At 52.1% G+C, this 23,050-nt stretch overlaps 1 protein-coding gene across 2 annotated transcripts in view; it reads right to left on the bottom strand.

Moving 5' to 3' along the window:
* The window catches only part of ARHGEF10L (Rho guanine nucleotide exchange factor 10 like), a 130,214-nt gene that overhangs the window by 68,845 nt on the left and 38,319 nt on the right, over positions 1–23,050 (bottom strand). For both annotated transcript variants that reach the window (XM_065421255.1, XM_065421256.1), the window contains 8 exons: positions 18,727–18,835; positions 12,096–12,202; positions 10,333–10,410; positions 8,394–8,573; positions 7,087–7,203; positions 5,935–6,027; positions 3,840–4,013; positions 940–1,085 (listed from right to left, as the gene is read on the bottom strand). In XM_065421255.1, coding sequence (XP_065277327.1) covers positions 940–1,085; positions 3,840–4,013; positions 5,935–6,027; positions 7,087–7,203; positions 8,394–8,573; positions 10,333–10,410; positions 12,096–12,202; positions 18,727–18,835 — 1,004 coding nt within the window. The remainder of the gene's footprint in view (positions 1–939; positions 1,086–3,839; positions 4,014–5,934; positions 6,028–7,086; positions 7,204–8,393; positions 8,574–10,332; positions 10,411–12,095; positions 12,203–18,726; positions 18,836–23,050) is intronic.

Genomic DNA, 23,050 nt, shown 5'->3' with positions numbered 1-23,050 from the left:
ACGGGGGCTGGCAGGAGGCACTGGGAGTGGGGGGGAGCTGATGGGGGGCTGCTGACGTATTACTGTGTCTCTTTGGCAACGTACATTGGTAAATTCTGGCTCCTTCTCAGGCTCAGGTTGGCCACCCCGTCTCTAATACATTAACTTCTTTGTGGGGCCCAAAAACAGAGGCTGAGCAGAGCGGACCAATGTCTTCTTTAAGTGCCTAACTTCAAACATCCACACTGAAAAGTTTTAGCCTTAAATCTTTACTCCAGTCGATTATTATGCACTATAGGGCTTCAGTCACCACATTCTCTTAACCCAAGGAGCTCGACCCAGAGGCTGTAACCATGATGGGTAAAATATTAGGATGCAAATTATGATTGTCGGGGGCCCAGGGCAGCACTCTGCAGTAAGAGACTACACGGGGCTCCAGGGTAGACAAGCTTGCATGGCAAAACTGCAGGCAGACAGTGTAGGGCTGTAGGTTATCCCAGTTTGCTGCAGCTAACCGCAGCAGCGACTGGCAATTTACTGGGCCATTTTCACTGGTTCTAACACCTACATGTTTATAGCCACATAATGGAGCTTTTCTGCAGCAGCTCTTGGGTAACTCGCCAATGCTGGGAAAGTGCCATCAAAGGCATATTTTAAAGTCAAACGGCCCATAATTTATCACTGGTATAACTCTATCGAAGCCAATGGGATTACACCAGGGACCCATTTGACCCAAGATTGCCAGAACGACTGCAAAGAAAAATGCCAAATCCCAGCAGAGATGCCAGTGGTTTTCCTGGAGACACAACAGAGGTGGTGCTTTATAAAGGTCGGCCTGCATTTTTTTTAGTTGGATTTCCTTGCATGGAACCTTGATAGTATATCCCCGCGGATTCCTCCAGGGCTGCGGGGACAACGTTTATGACGGGCTCCCGGAGGAAGTGAACGCTGCCAACGTACTTGAAGTTGATGTTGGCGCACACCAGCATGTCGTTCAGCAGGAACACCTTGCGCTCCTTCGATTTGATCAGCTGGCCACGGTCCCCGTAAACCGTCTCCGTCAGGGTCTCGCAAAGCAGCAGCTGGTGCTGCCCCGAATTCAGCAGCTGCAGAGGAAAAAGAGCAAGGTCGCCCTTTATTAGGAAAGCAGAAGATAGGGGAACAACCTAGCTAATCATGTGCATGCGCACCACTGCCCCCTGCTGAATGGAATCAGAACTGCTCAGCTCTGTGTCATAGGCCCTATATTGCTAACAGCTATTGGGGTTTCTCCTTTAGCTCAAGGGGCCTGGGCTTTCAGAGCAGGAGGATCGGAGTTCTGCCGTGCAGTTCGGAGCGGGCCCGGTGCACAAAGCAGAGACAGCAGCCCTAACGGATTCATTACGGTAACTATTTGCTCCAGTACAGAGATGTAACCAATAGGACTCCACAGCACAGCAGCAACAGTACACTGAGCTACAACCCAGCAGAACCGGGCTCAGGGGCCACTTCAGAACTTTGTTCCTCGGTCCCGGAGTCTCTGAGCCCAGCTGCGGGGGGGAAAGGTGGACAGTGCCAATGACTGAGGGTCCGTCTACGCTACATTTTAAAACCCGCAGCAGCAAGTCTCAGAGCCCGAAAGTCCCCCGCTTTGCAGGACGAGTCCCTTTGCTTTCATTTCCTCTGCAGAGCGGATTGTGCCGCCGCTCAGCCCCAGCGCTGCCCAGTCACACGATGTTCTGCAAATGCCTGGCCCTGGCTATTTCGAAATCTCGCTGACTGACTTCCAGTCTCTCCTCTCAAGGAGTAAACGCCGAGGGCAGGGGGATTTCCACCCAATGCTCTTCGATTTCGTGTTAACCAGAGCCTCTGAGAAATAACGCAGCGTCTGGATGCCAGTTAGCCTGGCCGAGAGTCGTACAGGCCCCCACGCCCATCTGAGAGACAGGAGACCAGCAATCCATGCGGGCTGCCCCACGCAGCCTCTGAGCTGCGGCAGCCATCGGCAGTCACCTCAGCACGGACCGGCCTGTGCCCTGCTAGAGTAGGCAGAAGAGCCCCATTACCAGCCAGGTAGTTAGCAGGGCAACATCCCTGTTTCCAGGGATTGCCCTGGTGCTTTGACCCATCTTTTGTAAGCCCCACCTGACAGGAGCCTGCCGGGCTGGGGAAACTCACAGGTCAGCCAAGGAGATGGGGCATTCCCTGCGGCACCCCCAAGGCCCAGCAGATGAGCTACGTGCTGGCAACCTGCCCTCTCCATGAGGTCTTCCACCTGCCCCCCTCCCCAACATGTAGAGTCCAATCTATGGGGGAGGAGGGGCGTGCTTAGCTGGGGGACACAGCGGGCTCCCTCGCCTCACTCTCTTCCCACCCATACTAAGCCCAAATGCCCCCCTGCGTTGCACTCTGAACTGCTGCCCAGCCTAGCTGGGCTGTCACTGCACTTAGCCGGCTCAGATGAACCTCGGTGCTGGCACCAGTGCACTGCCCCGGCCTCCCATTCAATGCCCAGCAGCACTTGAAATGGCAAGGATGGGTACTGGAGCAGCCCAAGTGCTCACACAGCTGGCTGAGGAGCCGCGAACCCAGGCCAAGGAGCCGCGAACCCAGGCCCTGGTTGGGCTGGACTGTCTGGGCTGGACTGAGCTGGTAACAGCGGCCCGAAAAGGGAGAGTTTATCAGAAGCTACGGACGACCCATCCCCAGGTCTGGATGCGTTCGAGGTGCTCTCAAATCGGAGCTTTCACTTGGAATAAGACACAGCCTCCATCCCTTCCTTTGGCAGGGAGCATGCCCAGGCAGACTGCCTGGTTACTGCGCCCAGGCTTCCTGGCAGAAGCCCCCTTGCAGACAGCCAGGCAGATGCCAGCCAGCCAAGGAAGTTTGAGGTGGATTTTAAACAGATGAACCCGAGCTGCAGAGTTCAGCTCCGGAGCAGGAGAGCGCGGTCAAATCGGAGGGATTCGAGTATGGGTCCCGCTCAGACAACACCATCCAGGCTCCAGAGATCTGTTCAAGAGCCAACACTCAGGGCTAGATGCCACAGGCTGGCCAGACCATCATCCTGGCTACCTTGCCAGCCCTGAGACGCGGAGCTGAGTAGATAAAGGACAAAGCCACGTCCAACTTGCCAAGGGTAGCGTGAAAGCCAGCAAGCGGGGCTATGAGAACAGAGGACAAAGGGGTGCAGTGTGGCACTAACGGTTCCCTCGCAGAGGGCAGATGTATGGGGGTGAAACACAAACAGCGAGCGACTTCAGCAGGCGACCGTGGGAAGGACGTTGGGTGAAGGGAGGAGGAGGATCCAGGAAGGAAGATGTTTTGATCCTAGCACTGTAAGCCGGAGGACAGCACCATGGATCACCAGAGAAAGAAACTGGGAATTCTTCTGACCAAGGGACACGTCAGCCACAACCCAACCTAGTAGATGGTCTTCTCCACACCATGGTCGTAGGCAGAATCCGCTCCGGGGGCCTCAGATATTCAGTCCAGGCTTTCCCTCTCCCTTACCCCAACCGAATGGGCAAAGCAGATTCACAGGGACCATCTAGTCTGACCTCCCCGGACCAGCCTTCCTGCCCGGCACCAGCGAAGATGCTGTTAGCAAGTAGGTGCACACACCTGGCTAGAGCCCAAGCAGGTAGCTTCCTAAACTAGGGAGAGTTTTGTGCCCAGCCAGAAATGGATTCGAACAAACATTTGGGGAGAGGAGAGAACCACCCTTTCCAGCCTTCCTCTGCCATAGGCTACAGCTTGGGTAGGGGTTCCGAAGCTATTCACATACACACACTGTCATCTAGTGGGCAGAGCGGGGAAGGGGAATTTCCCGACCAGAGACGCTGAGCCCTGCCCGGTCGCTCAGGAGCTCAAGCCCCCACCTTGTTAAGGCTGCTGCGGTCACTGACGCTCCTGGTCAGCTGCTGGATCTCAGCCATCTGGTCGGCCACTCGCTTCTGCTCATTGAGTTTCTCCGCCAGCGTCTCCAGCTCGGTGAGGGCGAGCTGGAGCGACAGCCTGTCCGGGTGGCCTTTCGGGGTGTTCTTCAGCATATCCTGGGGTGAAAGAGGGAGAGAGGAAAATCAAGTCACCAGGGAGGGAGATCACAGGCAGGCCAAGCTTTGGGCTGGAGGAGCCCCTGATGGCACGGCACTCAGATTTTCAGATTTTTGCCCCCAAGCAGCACTCCTGAAAACAATTGGATTTTAGACAGGCCTGGCCTGCGCAGAGACTTGGGGAGCAGCAGCCGCCCACCTGCGTACACATAGGGACACTTTCTGCGGCCGCCAGGGTGATCAACGCACCACGGACTCTTCCCCCAAGGCACAATGTGCAGCCCCAGGACGCTCAGCTGCCCTGCGCAGGTACCTCGCCTGGCGGCTTCATGCTCCCCAGGCACGAAGAAGTGGGAGGAAGAGGCGTTGATTTTGTTTCGTTCTCCCACCGTGCTGAGCTCAGGGGCCCCGATGGCAGAACCTCTGCTGAGTGGGAGCTTGTGACACCCTGGCACCCCAATATTCACCACTGTCGTGTAGTTAGGATATGTTTGTACAAACTGCGCCTTGTGAGGGATCATTCTAAGAGTCTTGATCTGCTAGACAGTAATATCTCGTTGGATTGTATGTGCTATCGGCGTATGTGAAGTTAAGAAGTTTCGCTATGTGGGAGGTTAAAAAAGCCACTCACAAGCAGCCTTTCAGGTACAACAGTAAAAAGGCCAAACAATGTTAATGGCGAATTGAGGAAATGCACACAAGCACAAGGATTACCCCAGAACAGTGTGCAACAGAAACCTCTCAGAGATAGCTGTACACCATGGGAACTGTTTGACCCAGGTCACAGCAAAAGAGCTTTCCAGCAAGTGGGAGGAAGATATAAAAGAGGGAAAATGATATCATGGGCGGTCCTCACTCTCCCTACAACAACACACCTGGAAACACCTGAGGAACAAGGACTGAACTGGGGGAAGTGATGGTCCCAGGCTAGAGGGATTTTTAGCCGGTGTATGAAAACCTGGGAAAGCAAAGGCAGCTTGCGCCTTAAGAATCTGCCAGCTTGTTTATCGCTCAGGATAAGAATTTGCTACTTCATATCCTACCTGTCTAGTATGCTAAGCTCAGTTTGCGGTTTTGTAGTTAATAAACTTGGTTTTGTTTGGTCTAAAACCAGGGTGGAAATCATACTTGGCGCAGAAAGCGGTTACATATCTTCCTCCACATTGAGGGAGGGGGCGAAATTCATGAGCTTATGCTGTACAGTTCCCTGCACAGCGCAAGATGGTATAATTTGGGGTTTACACTCCAGAGGGGGGGTGCGTGCCTTAGCAACTGGGAGGTGCCTTAGCAACTGGGGGGTGCCTTAGCTGAGCCTTCCCATGCAGAGCTGATCTCAGCATGCGTGTGAAGCTGCAGCTGGGTGTGTCCCTACCTGTGTGCGTGCTGGTGAAAGAGCCTGGAGAGTTTGGCAACTTATCACGGCACCACAGTGTGAAAGGAGCCCAGGCTGGTGGGTCAGGCGGGCTCGGTGGTACCTCAGTTGTAAGTGGCATCCTGGGGGAACCCGTCACAGAGCTCTTCTATACACATCCAGACACTGGGAGTGGCCAGCCTCGGCTAAACCCTGGGCAGGGGCGCCGGAAAAGGAGGGGGGTCAGGCCTCATCACTTTTTAACAGACGTAAGGGCGAGAGGGGGGGGCCTCGGGGGCAGAGAGGAGCGAGCAGGGGGCGGGGCCTCGGGGTAAAGAGGCGGCACGGGGGATGGGGCCATGGTTTGGGCGCCAGTGGCCCCCCCACACATTTACAGAGCTTCCGCCACTCCTGACCCTGGGAGTGGGTTTCAGATGGAATTTCTAGCACGTCAAGGGACTGACTGTCCCCATCCTGCCAGCCCTGAGATCCGGCCACTTCCCTGCCCGGTGGCTCCATCCCTTGCCCCCCCAACCCCCCAGTAAGAGCGCAGACTCCAGTTTAAGGTACCTGCAGCAGCAGAATGAACTGAGGGAATCTTTGGATGGGCTTCACCATCAGCCCATAGAGCGTGACCCGGTCAGGGCTTGTCATCTGCCGCTTCTGTCGAGACAAGAACAACCCTCTACCACCTGCACTTCAGCCAGGATCACTCAGAGCAGAAACCCCTCACCGTTTGTTCTCTCCCCCCTCACCCACCCACCCCACGCCAAGCACCTCCCCAAGCCATGGATCTGGGTGGGATTCTTCGCTTTACACTCCTCCACTCCGGCCCTCGCTCATTCCATTTTCATTTCCTCCCTCCCTCACCCACCGCACCCTCTTGTCTGAGGTTAGATCAGCAAGAGATACTACAGAGCTGGAATAACTAACCCATCCTCCCGCGCCACTGCTCTGAGCCCGGCTTCACTCAGGATCCTGGGTTCCTGCAGTGGTTTTCATTGGCAGCAAAACTGTTGCTCTGGCTAGCTACTCTCTGCCTAACTTCACTCAAATGCGGCGTTAGCAGATAATGGTCTTCGTGGCACATGCCTGGCAAGGGAAGGATGCCAGCGTTAAGAGATGTGTAGGGTACCAATATGGCAGGGTTTGAAGGGACGGTCAGTGACTGTGCACCATGTTGGCATCGGTCCTGAACTTAGAGATCAGGCGGGTGGCACTCAACTGATGGTGACCCCGGCTTCGTTCTGGGGTGGGAATCCAAGCCCAGTGAGAAAGGAAGACGTGGGTATTCTGCAAGGGTAAGGTATGGGGCCAGTGGATAGGGGCTAGAAGCCAGCATCATTCAGTGCAACCACAGCCTCATCTGAGAAGAGCAGCCACCGGTACAAGCAGAACGGCTACTGTGCAGGTGAAGACCACCACATGGTTCTGGAAACCCAACCCTTTGTATAGAGAGGCATCAGACAGTGCAGACAGGACGCAGAGCGGGAAAATCCTTTCTACCTGGCCGGTGGCTTCCCGGAGCAGTAAAGTCCTGGGTACCGGTGACCTTTGCTAAGTGATTCACCGAGTAGTTTGAAATGCATCTTCTCTCCATCTGCAGCCTCTGCTTGTTCCTGGGAATATCGACCCTTACGACAGCCCTGTCGCAAGCAGAGCCCCATGCAGGCCAACTGCCAGATGGTGACAGGTGCAGCCTTTCCTGACTCTTCCACTGACCTTGAGGAACTCCAAGAACACGGGCTTGGTGAGACAGGCCTTCTTGATCACAGACATGGCGTTGGTGAAGTTGTTCACGTAATCGCTGTACACATCCAGCACCATCGACTTGGAAAACTTGGCGCATGCACAAATAACCAGACAGACAGGAGAGAGAGGGGAGAGTCAGATCCAGCGTCTCCTTACTTAGCACCTAGAGCTGAAGAGAAGCCAGCAGCACATGACTTCGACAGCTCACTGCAGACTGCCAGCGGCTCACAGCTTGCAAACCTGTCTCCTCCCCCTCCCGAGGCATCTGCATTCAGAAAGTCCATCCTGAAACCCAGAGCTTTCATTTCAACCTGCAAGGAGGTTACCGCCATCAAACACAGAATAAAAGGGGCGCTGGGACTGCCACACCCTGCAGACGGGAGGGTGGTACGGGGCGTTCCCACTTCCTTGCAATGGACAAATTCATGGGGGTCAGCTGCTAACACTCGCGTCTAGGCCAGACGACTGCGGGTTCAAGTTCTCCGCCAAGATTTGGGCTTGTACTCTGCATCAACACTTAAAAGTCTGCAGAGCTCTGAGCGAGGTCGTCCCCGGGATTACCCCCGTCGGAGATGCCGGAATTCGTACGACAAGCTAAACTGAGCGTAACTCGTCTCCGGCAGCTGCTCCAAGGAGCCAGAGCCACGGGACCCCGACGCCTTCGCCCACATTCCAGCCCCCTGTAAACAAGGTGAGCACCCCGTGCCGCGTGAGCTGCTGTGGAGGATAGAAGGACCCCTGGTATTGGCTGCAGCCATCGAACTCGCTATCCTGCAGTAACCAGGGCGCACAATGCAGTTCTATACACGGTACATTGGCCCAGGTGGGCCTCGGATAGCGAAGCTTGGAACCTCCCTGAAGACGCCAAGCCTCTCCCGTGGGCTGGCCCCATTTGATCAAGCGAACCAGCAAAAATCAAATGGTGCTCTCCCTGGCTTCCCCCTCATTGGTCAGCTTATGGCGGCTGCTCTTAAAACCTGCCCATGGCCTTCGCGCTGCCATGGTCTCGTCTACACGGTGCCTATTGCAATAACCCAGGTTCCCAGTGGACTAGAGCTGGCAGCAGTGGGTGTGGAAGCTCCGTAGAGCGGAGTGGGGGCCCGGGATGGAATAGGGGATGCTGGAAAGGTCCAGATAGAAGGGTATTGACAGAGGACGCTCGTGCATTTTATATCCTACGTCATTGCCTGGAGGCGGCTTTGGCATGCTGGGGGTGGGAAGAGGACGTGCGCGGGGGAGGGAACCCCGCCACCTCGCTCCAGAAGGGCGTCTCTTACTGAGGCCACGAAGAGGTCCCCAATTTTCTCCGTGGCGTCCCACTCGGCCACGCGGGAGAACAAGGCGATCTGGAACATGGAGTGGCAGTGCAGGATCTCCTTGAGGCGGAAGAAAACCACCTGGCACTTCCTGGCGCTGAGGGCCTTGGGCTCCATCTCCATCAGGGAGTGTCTGTAATCCTGTAAGCCACAGGAGAGGGTTTAAACAGACTTTCCCGCCCTCGCCGCCCCGGATCGCGCCCGTCAGAGGAGCCCAAATGAGTTGGGTGTCCCCCTGTGACCTTCCCAGCCTTAATGGTCACGTCTCAGCTCCCCAGCTGTGAAACAGGGATTTTGCTGCTCCCTCGCTCGTGCTCTTTGATGGCTTGTCTATTAGCCTGTAAGCTCTTCCGAGCAGGGACCATCTCTTACCCCAGGTCCATCCAGCACTTCGCACCAGGGGACCCTGCTCCCGGTTGGAACCCATCAGCCCTACCATACTGAACCGGTTTGATGATTTTTAAAACCCGCTCCCTCCCCCGGCTCACTCCGGCAGTTTTCCCACATTGTTCCCCATTGCTGCTGCTCCTTCGTGTTCTCACGGCCCCTGCCGTTCACAGCCCTCGCTGTGCTTTGCAAACGTTAACGAGTTTGTGCCTCTTGGCCAAAGCTCTCCATGCGCCACGGCTGCCTTGACCTAAACTCAGCAGCAGGGTCCCCGCTTTGTGGCAACTTCGGATCAGTTTTTTTAAACGGAAAACACCACAGAGTTCCCTGGGTGCGGGGGTGGGTGGGTGGGGGGTGGGAGGGTGAATCAAACGATCCATGGCACATTCCCTGCATTGTCTAATCGGATGTGTGATTAATTTTATGGTGCCCCTGAATTTTCAGTGAGCTACAGAGATTGTGCGTTGAAGTCACGTGAGCCGTGGGGCTCAGAGAGGTGGGAAGGGAGAATCTGGAGCCTAGTTTAGGACTGCACGATTAGCACATTTGCTGGATGCTTCTACTAAATGATCAGCAGTGAAACGGTTTAATGTAGCCATTTAAATTGTTATCATTAGGCTTCAGAGTTAACAACCCACCTAGCTGCCTGGAGGCAGTTCGCACTCCTCAGCACTACTGTTTAAGGCTGTCTGAAGACTCAGGCAGGTGTCCCGGCATCTGTTACACTCAGGGCTTTCTTTACAGGCTCTCTTTGTAACCGGAAGTGGTGGAAACTTAATTCTCTTTTTAACAAAAGCTTCAATTCTACAGCCCAACACTACAGCAGCAAGTCCCACAGCACTGCAGTCAAGGCTCCCCTCCCCCCCAGCAGGTAGCCAAGTCCAGAAGCTGTCATGGCTACTCCATCATCTTACCTAGAGACGGGGTGAAAGTAAGTTAAAGGACTTACCGGTACACCGGAGTCCTGAGCAGGGGCGTGGCCTCAACCGGAAGAGGCGGGGCCTTTAAATCCTGCGGCTGAGAGCCCCAGGGCCTTTAAATCACCCCCGGAGCTGCCAGCTGCAGAAGTATCTGGGAGCCCGGGGCTCAGGGGCAATTCAAAGGGCCCGGGACTCTGGCTACCGCAGCGGAGCTCCGGGTCCTTTAAATCGCCAACAGAGCCCTGCCGCCTGGGGCTCCGGCAGCCGGGCTCGGGAGGCGATTTAAAGGCCCCTGGGCTCCGGCCGCTGCAGGGAGCCCCGGGCCCTTTAAATCACCAGCCTGGGGAAGCTGGGCCGGTCCGGCATGGCGTACCGGCTATTGCCCGTACGCCGTACCAGCTCACTTTCACCTCTGCCTAGAGATCAGTCTCACTGAGGTTCTCTCCCGCCCCCTTCCTTCCCTATTAAGATTTCTAAGGGGGATGGGGAGTTGTTCCCGTGTATCCCATCCTCCCCGCCCCTCCCATTCACAGATGTCTGTAGTCTGTCTGTGCTAGGGTGGGTGACTCAGGTGGGCTTAAGATTGGCGTCACCTGGAGAATCCGCTTTAACGAGTCCACGTAGCTCCTCTCGCTCTGCACGATGGAGCCCAGGATGTGACGTCGCACCACCTGCAACACCCACACCAGGGTTACGGTCAGAAACGGGTGCAGAGCCCCTCCATCAGCATATGGGCGCACACACACACACACACACACACACACACGCTTAGCACCACATCACAGAACATGCACATCTTCACAGATATCGGTGGGAGGAAAGAGAAAAAGGGAAGGGGCTGGGGGAAGAAAAAGCGACAAGGTGTCAGGCTGTAGATCCACTCACAGAAGCAGAGCTATTTTGCTCACTCATAATGCTGCCTGGTGCTAGGACCCAGCAGAGCGATGTGGAGCTATTTTGCGGACTCATCTTTTTGGGGCAGATTGGACGGTGGTGAGGCAATTTAGTTACTCAACACACAGCTACAAAAAACACAGGGGGGAATGAGACCAGCTGAACTCCAGCGTATTGGCAAGTTTGAAGAAGTCTGGTAAAGGCTCCACACATACTTGTGTATCTACAGCTGTTGATCCTCTTGGGCCCCTCACTAGATGAAAACTTGTTCCTCCAGCTCCCAAGCACAGCAGAGCCCAGCATCCCTCCCCTTGGGTTTACTACACTTAATGCTCTAAGATGTAGCGATGTTCTGGTGCTTCCAACCCCCAGGCACCCTCAGAGCGCCCCCTGCAGGTTGTGAGAACCTCACATGCACCAAGATGGACTTCCCACAATCTCCAGTGTGCCACAAATCATGGAGACAGGTAACCAAGTACCACTGGGTTCTGCTGTGCTGGAGAGGACCAAGCGGAGGTAAACAGCCCTCCTCTCCTCCCCAGAAGATCCCGCCAACCCTTGGAGAGAGCTACAGCAGATAACAGGGGGAAGGGATAGCTCAGTGGTTTGAGCATTGGCCCAGGGTTGTGAGTTAATCCTTGAGGGAACCACTTAGGGATCTGGGGCAAAATCAGTACTTGGTCCTGCTAGTGAAGGCAGGGGGCTGGACTCAATGACCTTTCAGGGTCCCTTCCAGTTCTATGAGATAGGTATATCTCCATTTATTTTATTTTAACGGGAAGCAACGGAAGGAGCCATGCTGGCTGGGGTTCTTGCCAGAAGATCAGGTAATTTCAGATAAGCCTCAAGCAATGGGATGCTTCACAAGTTAAGCTACTGGATGGTTCAACCTCACTTGTGACCACAGATTTGTGACCAGCAGGGGAAGCTCGCACATGGCAAGCCTCTGGGGATTGTTTAACTCCTACAGAACATAGACAGATATTTGTTAATGTCAAGGAGCTTTCGCTGAAACCTGGTAGGGATCAATCTCGGGGTTCCAAACATTACATCTAATAGAGCTGGCTGAAATTTTCCAAACGTTTTGTCCAAAAGTGGCCTTTTTTAGGCAATCTAATTTTTCCCATAAAAATCGGGCAGTCGAAATCTTTTGTTTTCATGAAAAAGATGCTCTTTGGCCAATAATTACTCCGCCCCCTCGATATTTAACCATTTAAATGACGTTTTTGATAAAGGCTTCAATCAAAGATTCAAAAAAGCAAAAGAAAAAAGAAAAACGGCACAAAACAAGCCCCATTCGGACCCTTTGAAATAAAAGCAACTTTGCAAAGAGGCTTCCACGGGCAGACCAGCTCTGGATCAAAGGGACAGCTCTCCACATCACCACCATCCTACCGGGGGCAGTCAGTCAACCAGGGGAGGTCAAGTCCCATGTACTCAGCGCCTTCACCCTACCACAGACCTGTTGAGGGCTTAATCCATCCGGCATGGGGCCGAGCTCGGGAGGCGGGTGTTTCATGTCCGAGACAGTGACCTCCAGGAACCCCATGTCTTCCTCCTCAGAGTCACCTGGAAGACAAAACGCGCAAGCAATGAACACCTGAGTGGCGCGCCCAGCAAAGCGTAGCCCAAGCAGAAGGACCAACGGCTAGTATCTTGCATGGGTGTGTCTTAAAGCTTCCTACAGCGGGGGAAGAGCACACGTGTCCGCTGAGCATTCTGCCCCTGCATTCTGGAGGGCTCTAGGCGCCTACCATTCAGATCACAAGCGCTTTGGGGCGGGCGCCACGGCCTCTCCCAGGCTGCAGACAGCGCTCGCGCTCAGAACATCCAGAGTGTTTGTCCAGCCTGCACTCACCCCCCCACGCACACACCCTTGCCATGGAGGGGGCTGGTAACCCGGTGGTTAATGCACTGGCCTTTTCTCTCTATTGGCATCAAGAATGAACCTAGAAACTTGAATACGCCGGTCTCGTCCTACATCTTAGACATTCCCCTGGGTGGAGATGCACCCCACACTGCTCCGACCCACCGGTCAGCAGAATGGATAGCTCAAGCATGGCCCTGGGACTGAAGAGTAAACGGTCTGCCCAGGTGGCTGGAGCTCTGTTCATTGCCACAGTTGGTTCAAGGAGCAGAGGGTTCCTCTCTATGCAGCAGTATGTTGCACAACTACTGAGTCCAAGCCGGGACTTACGGGAAACCCTGAATGCTGACACCAGATACCATTGGGCTGCATTAATCAGCCCGAGGAATTTGAGAGGTAGGGACTGGAGAACCACGGAGATCTCAGCCTGGAACGAATTCCCTTTGGGTTTGCTATAGCCAAGCCCTGGCTCTATCCCCAGCCGGAGGGCACAGGACCAGCGAGCCGAGTGCCCCGTCTGCCCCGAATGTCATGGGCAGCCAAGCACCCAAACGCCTGTAGCAGGGAAATCAAACTCACTTGGGGGTTTAAACCCATTTAATACTGCAAAGCTCCAACCAGCCTCCCATCTCGGGACCCTGCCAAGGGGCTGAACAGAATGATCCCAGCAGCGGACCACTGGGTTTTTTCCATTGTTCCTCATGGCTTCTTCAGAAATCAAACCCAAGCAAAGCGGGTAAAGGGGGTGGGAATAACGAACCCCGTGCAGAGAGAAGCAGGAAGGAGTGAGCAAGATTGGGGAGCAGAGGCGGCAGGAACCGAACCTACCTGAGAAGGGGAAGCCCAGAGAGACAAACCTCCCCTTACCTGAGGCAGAGACCGAAGAGGAGGAGGAGGAGGAGGAGGTGATAATATAGTCTTTTTCAATGGAGCACCGTTTCCTCCACATTCTGCCCACTGCATTCTCCCGCAAGCACTGCCTGTCAACTTCCTCTTTCCCCCCCCTCATTCTGGCTTTACGGATATAAATAGCCTCGGGAGGAAGGGCGACTGCTGGGGACACTCTGGGCTTGTGCGGGTGGAGACGGGGAGGGGGATCAGAGGGCTGCAGGAATACAGCAGCTGCTTGGCTCACAACTCCCGAGTGACCTTTTTCCTTCCCTAATTTTGGAAGGGCAGCCCAGCTCGCCGTCGCTCGGCTCCAGCCCCGGCTGCCCAGAGTCCAATCACCGCTAGGGATGGGCCCATCTCTGCTCGGACGCTGCTCTCGGGGAGCGCCTCATGCTGTGGGTCAGGTGGCAGTCGGCTGGGCTCCGAAGCCAAGCCCCAGCCCCTTGCTGCAGAGGCAGTAGCAGCCTGCGGAGACCTGCACGGAGGGGGGGGGGGCATAGGTGCCGACTCCGTGGGTGCTCCCAGGGTGGAGCACCCCTGGGGAGAAATTGGTGGGTGCAGAGCAAGCTCCCCCTCCCCCCAACCTCACCTCCACCCCTGAGCGCACCGCATCCCCCCTTCTCCCCCCAGCCCTTGTAACAAGCTCCGGGAGGGAGGGGGAGGAGTGGGAACACGGCGCGCTCAGGGGAGGAGGCGGGGATTTGGGGAAGGGGTTGGAATGAGGGCAGGGCAGGCACCCACCAGTGCCAGGAGAAGTTGGCACCTATGGTGGGGGGGAGGGCATAGGATGGCAGAAGACAGCCAGGTTTATCCCTAACTAGATTTGTCACCTAGGACGTCTCTTCCCTTGACAGGAAGCAGCCATTCACTTCGGTCACGACCCATCGGGTAACCCTACGTGTTGCTCAGACTCCTTTTCCTTTACTCCCCCAGCTATTTAATCACCCTCTAAGACCCTTAAGGACGTGTGACATTCTCTAGTTACAGTATGGCCTGTGCTTGGACACAACACCACTCTCCATGCAGATACACAGGGCCCAGCTAACAACCGGACCCGTCTGCACTGTTTATAGCACCCTCTGGCTGTGGATCTCAAAGCAATTAGCAATTTAACCCTTAACACCTGTGTGTTTGGCATTATCCCCATTTCACAGATGGGGAAAACTGAGGCAGCAAGCGGGGAAGTGACTTGCCTCAAGGTCATACAGCGAGTCTGGGACTAGAACCCAGGACTCCTGACTTCCAGCCCTCTGCTCTAACCATTATACAATCCACTCCTTCTGGGAGATGGAGAAGCAAATGGACACCGGGGATCAAACCCCAAATACCGCTGGTAGCCAAACCTTGGGTGGATCACGCTGCTCTTACAGACACCCAACCTGTCTGCCTCTTTCTTATGCTTCAGCAGCTCTCACAAAGCTCGTTATGCCAGGCACGTCTCATTGGACTGAACTGAGTCCAGAGCACACAGACTAGAATCCTCCCTTGCTCTGAAAGTTCCATTGGGATCCCTGAAACCCACAGGGGATATCGCACCTTTTCCATCTGCACTGCCCTGCTCCTGTGTTCCCCATTCCCTATATAATGTGAGAAGCATTAGCAGAGTCTGATTGGCTGGACTAAATTCCTTAAGAACATAAGAACTGCCATTCTGGGTCAGACCAAAGGTCCATCTAGCACAATATCCTGTCTTCCGACAGTGGCCAATGCCAGGTGCTTCAGAGGGAATGAACAGAACAGGGAATCAAGTGATCCATCCCCTGTTGCCCATTCCCAGCTTCTGGCAAACAGACGCTAGGGACACCATCCCTGTCCATCCTGGCTAACAGCCATTGATGGACCTGTCCTCCATGAATTTATCTAGTTCTTTTTTGAACCCTGTTATAGTCTTGGCCTTCACACCATCCTCTGGCAAGGAGTTCTACAGGTTGACTGTGCGTTGTGTGAAAAAATACTTCCTTTTGTTTGTTTTAAACCTGCTGCCTAGTAACTTCATTTGGTGACCCCTAGTTCTTGTGTTAAGAGAAGGAGTAAATAACACTTCCTTATTTACTTTCTCCACACCCGTCCTGATTTTATAGAACTCTACCATATCCACCCTTAGTCGTCTCTTTTCCAAGCTGAAAAGTCCCAGTCTTATTAATCTCTCCTCATATGGAAGCTGTTCCATACCCCTAATCATTTTTGTTGCTCTTTTCTGAGATGGGGCAACCACATCTGCACGCAGCATTCAAGATGTAGGCGTACCATGGAGGCAAGATGATATTTTCTGTCTTATTATCTCTCCCTTTCTTAATGATTCCCAACATTCTGTTCACTTTTTTGCCTGCCACTGCACATTGAGTGGATGTTTTCAGAGAACTATCCACAATGACTCCTTGTTTCCCCTTCATCAGCAACCCATGCACTTCCCTTCTCTGGAAATGTTGTTGCCTTGTGTTTTGTCTGTGCTGTCCTATGGGCCCAGATTTTTAAAGTTATTTAGGCACCTAACTCCCATTGAAATCAACAGGAGTCGGGTGGCTAAGTCCCTTTAAACATCTGGGCCTCAGGTCTCTGGGGCAGAGAACACATCAGATCTGTGTTTGTACAGCTCCTGTGTAAACGCACACTGAATGGACCCGAGCGGCCGGCTGACCCAGCATGGGCCATCTTAAAGGAAAGTCAAATATGAAGCCACACAGCTGAAGCAGAGGGATTAGCTAGCTTCTCGCCATTTGTATCCCTGGACTCCTCTTCATAGCCCCTGGCTGAGCTTTACAAAGCCAGGGACTTCCTAACTATAAGAAAAGTAGGACAATGGAACAGATGCCTAGGGAGGTTGTGGAAGCGCCTTCATTGGAGGTTTTCAAAAGGAGGCTGGATAGCATCTGTCTTGGATGGTTTAGACACAAATCCCGCATCTGGGAAGGGGGCTAGACTAGATGACCCTTGTGGTCCCGTCTAACCCTCTGGTTCTATGACTTCAGGAATCCATCTCGGTCTATATTTCCATAGGAGTTGCATGGCCTGTGCCCTCTGTTGGTTTTAAGTCTCAACCCCTACGGGCAATGGTGACAGCTCACTGATCGATCAGTTTGCTTCGGAAGACGAGAGTGCTCATGAAGATCAACTTCTTTCCCAGTCCCCATGATCACAACCCAGGAAGGCCAACTGGGACCAACTTGCTACGGGTTGGAACCAAGTATTAGAGCGGATTAGAAAATGGGGCTTCTTCCACCACTAACCCATGGAACATTTCAACAGAAACCGAACATTTCTGTCAAACAATTGGCCAAAAACTAGACATTTTCCATGAAAATTTGTTTAGTCGAAAACCCTATTTTCCACTGGGAAAACACCTTGATGGAAACTTTTTGACCAGCCCTACTAAATATCCCTGACTTAACGAGGCGGTGCTAGTTACTCAATCCGTGCCCTCAAGGGGCACCCCACAATGTCAGCACCTCCCCAGTTCAGTATTTCCCTCCCATGACTGGAGATAAGAAAGTTCCGCCACCGAAACTCTAGCTCGGGGTCGGCAACCTTTCAGAAGTGGTGGGCCGAGTCTTCATTTACTCATTCTAATTTAAGGTTTCGCGTGCCAGTCATACATTTTAATGTTTTTAAAAGGTCTCTTTCTACAAGTCTATATTATATAACTAAACTATTGTTGTATGTAAAATAAATAAGGTTTTTAAAAGGGGATGGTATAATGGGATAGCCTAATTTTGGCAATTAATTGATCTTCGACTATTAGCAGTAAATATGCCCAATGGCCTATGATGGGATGTTAGATGGGGTGGGATCTGAGTTACTACAGAGAATTCTTTCCTGGGTGTCTGGCTGGTGAGTCTTGCCCACATGCTCAGGGTTTAGCTGATCGCCATATTTGGGGTCGGGAAGGAATTTTCCTCCAGGGCAGATTGGCAGAGGCCCTGGGGGGTTTTCGCCTTCCTCTGCAGTGTGGGGCACAGGTCACTTGCTGGAGGATTCTCTGCACCTTGAAGTCTTTAAACCATGATTTGAGGACTTCAGTGGCTCAGACACAGGTTTGATACAAGAGTGGGTGGGTGAGATTCTGTGGCCTGCGTTGTGCAGGAGGTCAGACTAGATGATCATAATGGTCCCTTCTGACCTTAAAGTCTATGATTCTATGCAGAGCCCCCCAGACCGGTGGCCAGGACCTGGGCAGTGTGAGTGCCACTGAAAATCAGCTCGCGTGCCGCCTTCGGCGTGGGTGCCATAGGTTGCCTACCCCTGCACTAGCTGGTTTCCTCTCTCCTCCTTCACATGCCGCCAAAAGGCTAACGGAAGGGATATGGTTTGGCACAGTCGTTTCCATGGAAATAAGCAGCAACACTCAGAATTACAACAGACCCGGGTGGCAACTGGGGGATGATCCAGATTTAGTCACGAGGGGCCAAATCCTCTGCAGACAGCAATGCCAGCCCAGCCAAGGAAGTTACGCTAGTTACTCCAGCAAAAGGTTTTGCCCCAGCACATTGTTCTGGTTTAGTAACAGCAGCAGAAGCAATGCATGAAATAAAACAGGAACGTGATTTTTATCTTTAAAAAAAATATGACTAACCAAAACAGGTTTTAGGCCAGAAGCATCTGGCTTTGTTTTCTCAAAACGTGCTGAGCGCCCACCGCTCCTACTGAAGATAAACACTTTAGACATTCAGGCCATTAGGGGACAGATTTTCAAAAGACCTAGGGGACAGATTTTTCAAATGCTGCCCACTCCGAATTTGGGCCAGATGACCAGCTCCCGTCAAGACACAAAGATTTTCGGAAGAGCACAGCCCTCAACCGGAGTTTGTTTGAAAACCTGCCCATTACTTTGCAGCATCTAACTGGGAGAAGGGTTCTTTGGAAAACCCGGGCCTGAATGAAGGATGCTTTTAACGTATGGCCTCTCCAGCTTGAGAATCATGAAAGCTTTGATAGGTTTTAGAAAAACTAAATAGGAAAGGGATTCTGGGATGCGTTTTTAAAGGGTATATAAAGGTTTGACATGTAAACTTGCCCCCCACTGTTGGAATCCCTGATACAACTGCCTTGCACTAGGCAAGGGGCAAAGTTTTCACAAGCACCTAAATCCCATCTTCAAAAGTTAGACACTTAAGAGCCTAAGTCACTTAGATGCTCTGAGCAATTCCACGCTAGAGCACAAGCGTGAGAGAGTGCAAAAAGGAAGCAAAAAGCATAAGTTAGAGGCGGGGGGGGATCAAATTGCGATCACCCAATCATTCGTAGGAAATGCAAGGATTTCTGGCATTTTCAGTTTGATTTTTCTTTCTGTAAAATCAGTTACTTTGCACCTGACCCCGACCGCCCCAGCGCTAGTTACCTGGGGCTTCTTTCCGGTGCAAGAAGGTCACTTTGCGCATGACAGCGATCTTCGTCTTCTCCAAGCCGTCCTTTGTGCCGCTTCTGGCGGCTTTCATCAGCTGAGTCATCTGAGGAGAAGAGACGCAAAGAAGTGACCATCTCCGTCAATCCTCCAGCCCCAGCTGCTCCATCCCAGAGCAAGCAGCAGCCCATGCTCCCTGCCTCTTTGCTAGGAACGGTTCGACTTCCAAGACATGTCAACCACACACACACACTTCATGGGGGGGCACGGACCCTCTTGGCCCTAAAGAAATGGCTTTGAAACAATCTGAATAATTTCTTTCAATAGCAGCTTTAAAAAATCAGCCACACTTTATATTAAGGATCCTTTGTAAAGGGTTAAATTATTCAGAGATGTTATTAGCGTGTTCCAGGCATGAGTAGTACGTGCTACAGCTGGCTTGCAGCACAGCACTAGAAAGTGTTCTGGATGGTTTATAAGCAATCTCTCAACCGAAGGTCTCTCTAGCAATCTGGAACAACTGACAGGCATTTACTGAAGCATCTATTAACCCTCCAGAGATGAAACCTTAGCGTAAAGTGCGATCTATATACCTAGAGAGATTCCCGTTGGCGATACCATCATAGGAGCCTGAGGAGCAGTTTCTTGCAGCAAGTTCTGATCTTTTCCATCTCCGAAAAAGAGGAAATGCCACTTTTTTGGTTTAAACTTGTGAATTTAGTAATGGGGTGGGGACTGTCAGACGCGCGGCATTGGCCAACTCTGCTCCTGTCAAAGCAGAGGGCAGAACTCCGGCTGGCTTCAATGGGAGTGAGGTTAGGCTGATCAAACCCTTTGCGCCTGCTCATGGACCGCTCCGGTGCCTGAAGTCCTATTTACATCCAGGACAGGGCAGCAGCAATGCAAGGCTCCCCCACACATCCTGCCAATGTGCTCTCTGGAGGCACTACCTCCAGGGTAGAGAGCGCTCAGTCTCCAGGGCCCTGTCTGTCCTTGGCCTCTCGGCTGAGCCTACCAGCCAGGCAGTCAGCTATGGGACTGGACTGAGCCCCAAGAACCAACTGCACATGCGCCACCAAACCATCAGCAGATGGTGGCGTCTTCTAGTCCCTGCCCGCTTGGCCAGATGCAGACAGGATCACAGGCTCCCTTTCCCAATCTGCCAGTCAGGCAGGCCAGCCTGCCCACCTCCTCTTCTGGCATTTCCAATCGGACTAGACAGCAGCAACGCTCCGGGGTCTTTACCGCCTCCTCTCTGGGACCAGCCTCGGCCCAGCTCCAGCCATGGGGCTCTAGGAACGCGTCGCCAGCCAGCTGCACGCGAGCGATCCTACTGACTTGAGGGCTTCTCTGTAATGCCACTCCCTTCGGGAGCTCCCTCTGCCCTTTGGCACGTGACCCTCACTTGGATCAGTCCAACACATTAAAAGGGCCGGCGTCCCACACGTAGGGAAGGTGGGAAGAGCAGGTTCATGGTGAAGCAATGCAGCAGCCTAGTGTACATTCTCACAGGGGACCTGGCAACCGTCTCCAGGGGACCACGTGCCCGCTGAGGATAGCTGGAGCATAGCGCACCCCGGCTATGCCTACTCCCCATTCCCTGCACAAGGGGCTGAAGGGAAGGCAGCCTGCTGGGAACTCCGCCAGCAAGGGGCACATCGCCATCCATGTGGGACAGAGAACCTGTCCTGTAGTGACCCATCAGATTCAGACCAGGTTTGAGTGTTAGATAGTCCATGAACATTTAAAGCAGGAAGGGATGCTCAAGGTGGGCAAATGGAAGGGGGAAAGCCTGTGCTGATCTGCTCAAGACCAGCTTAGTTTCAAGCCATTAACAATTTTATGGGACATGTTTTTACCACATCTGGCAATCTCCCCCAACCCCCTCTTCCTTGGTATTTGTGAACCACGGCTATTTGCACATGCAGGAGCTTTGCACTTGTACCTGAAAATCCAACAGCTGCACGTGCAAAGTGTCCATTTGCAAACTGCTGGGACTAGAGATCAGTGTAGCACCTGGAGGGCAGACGCACACACTCTGCTGAGAGCAGGACACCTTATCTGGCCCTGATGGTTCAGAAGATACTTGTAACCATCACCACTGGTGGGTATGGACTAGAGCTGGTCAGAAAAATTTTGACAGACCCATTTTCCATCAGAGAACGCAGTTTCCTCAAAGTTAAAACCTTTCCCGAAATGTGTCAATTTCACCAAAGATTCATTTTGGACAAAACCCTCAAAAAAGTTCCAACAATTAAAAACAAGGTTCCTTTTGGATATTTTTCGAAAAAATGGTTTGATTTTTCATTTTGAAAAAAACCTTTTTTTACTTTTTAAAAAATGTATTCTATTATACTAGAAAATAAAAAAAGTTAATCAAAACAAAATTAATTGACCAAAAAAAATAAAATTGGAGTTTTCTTTCATGGAATAATTAGAAATTTTCAGGTTTTAGTCTTAACTGGAATGAAGACAAATGTGAAAGTCCCTAAATCCTTCATGAAATGGATTTGGCATCCTCCACACAGGTCTACCACTGACCTCTTTCGGGTGAACCTTTGTAACCCCAACCCAGGTCAGGTGATTGCAACAAGGAGATGAAGTTCAGTCTCTTACCACCAATCTCAGGTGTTGCAGTATTACAGCATGGTACCAGCAGTGGGATTTGAACCCACGCCTCTGGGCCCAGATCTGTGGCACACTACTATTACAATATGGGGCCTTCAACCGGTCGCTACGTTCGAGAATTTAACTATTGCCCATTTTGTGCTGCAGCCCTGAATAATTTTGATGGAGGACGGTGTTCAAATTCCACCTTTGGGAGGACGACTTATGGTAGGTTTTTAAGGGGCAGCTGTTTCAGGCCACAAAAAGGTTTAGAATTTCGGAAGTATCCCTGGCTGAGATGGATTAATGGGCAGAGGGCAGGCGAGGTGGACAAAGATGCAGGTTAAATGCAAGACATCAGATTCTTATTGCTCTCGTGTTTTAGGAAGCGTCGTAAGCAGCAGTACTGAGAGATGAAACCCAGAGCAAAGACAGGACAATCAAATGAGGGGCCAATCAAATACGATATCCATTTTCAGTCTCGGGCAACGGATCAGATAATAACACGGTCATTTTATACAGAGGTTCCATCTACAAATGGTTTATAAAGGGTTACTGGACTGCTCTAAGCATGTGCTAGGCATCAGTAGCATGTGCTAGGCATAGTTATAAGCATGTCACTAGCAGGCATTAGAGCAAACAGCCACATGCCAACTTTTCACACATCCTCTATACCAGTCAAAAAATACATGTGTTCCAGAACCCCATATTCAGAGCCCTCTCAAAAACACTAAATGTCCCTATCTTGCCTTCTCCAAGCTTGTGTATTTCAGGGCTGCTGGAGGAGCTGGTATTAAGAAGTGGATTGCAATAACTATTTGTGTGGCCAAACGTTATTTTGAGAAAATGGAAATCTGCAATTCCTCCCTTGGACACAGACTGGCTTAGTGAGCTCTCTGCTAGCGCACAAATAGAAAAAAAATCACTGTCTAATAGAAATGTTTGGGAGAGGAGCAATGAAGGTGCCTGGTCACACATGAAACCGTTGCATATTTTTGCAGTTTAGTATATATTAGTTAACTTATGTTCACATTTATCTGTTTAGTCACTGACCTGATACCCTGCATGACCTCCTCAGGCTCAAGTTTTTGGTTTGATTTTGTTTCGATTTTTTCCAGGTTTTAAAAAATAATGAACGCTGAATTTTGCTATTTACATGCTACTTCCTTGTTGGGCCTGTATTTACATATGTTTGGTTTCCTTCTGTGTTTATATTTTATATACAAAAAATAAAGTTTAAAAAAAGTGTTATAGATGTTTATAAGCAACCTATTGACCTACTGGGCTCTATAGCAATCAATTAACTGCTTATAAAGGAAACTTTAATACGAAGTGTGACCAATATTTTGCACTTAGAGACAACGGCTTCCATATAAAAGGCACCAGCCTTTGCCAGAGAGGTATCCAAGATACATGGTTAACTTCTTAAAGGTATAGGAACTACTGCTCTCAGACCACTGCGTGGGAACGGCTGGTGCCTTCTTAAATGGGAGCCACTCTCCAGAGCGCCCAATGTCTGCGCGCGTTTTACGAAGGCCAACTCACTCTGCTCTGAAAAGTGACTGTGCAAAATTGGCACCTCCTTACTCAGCAGATCTTCTCCCAGGCTCATCTGCCCACTTCAGCCACTCGGCGGCAGCGTTAACTCCAGCTCTCTACCTTCTCCCTTGAGCAAGGAGCCGCACTGTGAAATAACACTGATCTGGAGCGTATT

The sequence above is a fragment of the Emys orbicularis genome, chromosome 22 (assembly GCF_028017835.1).
Source record: "Emys orbicularis isolate rEmyOrb1 chromosome 22, rEmyOrb1.hap1, whole genome shotgun sequence".
Taxonomy (NCBI): Eukaryota; Metazoa; Chordata; order Testudines; family Emydidae; genus Emys; species Emys orbicularis.
The sequence above is the reverse complement of the archived record's forward strand: the minus strand, read 5'-3'. Positions and strand labels throughout refer to the sequence as shown.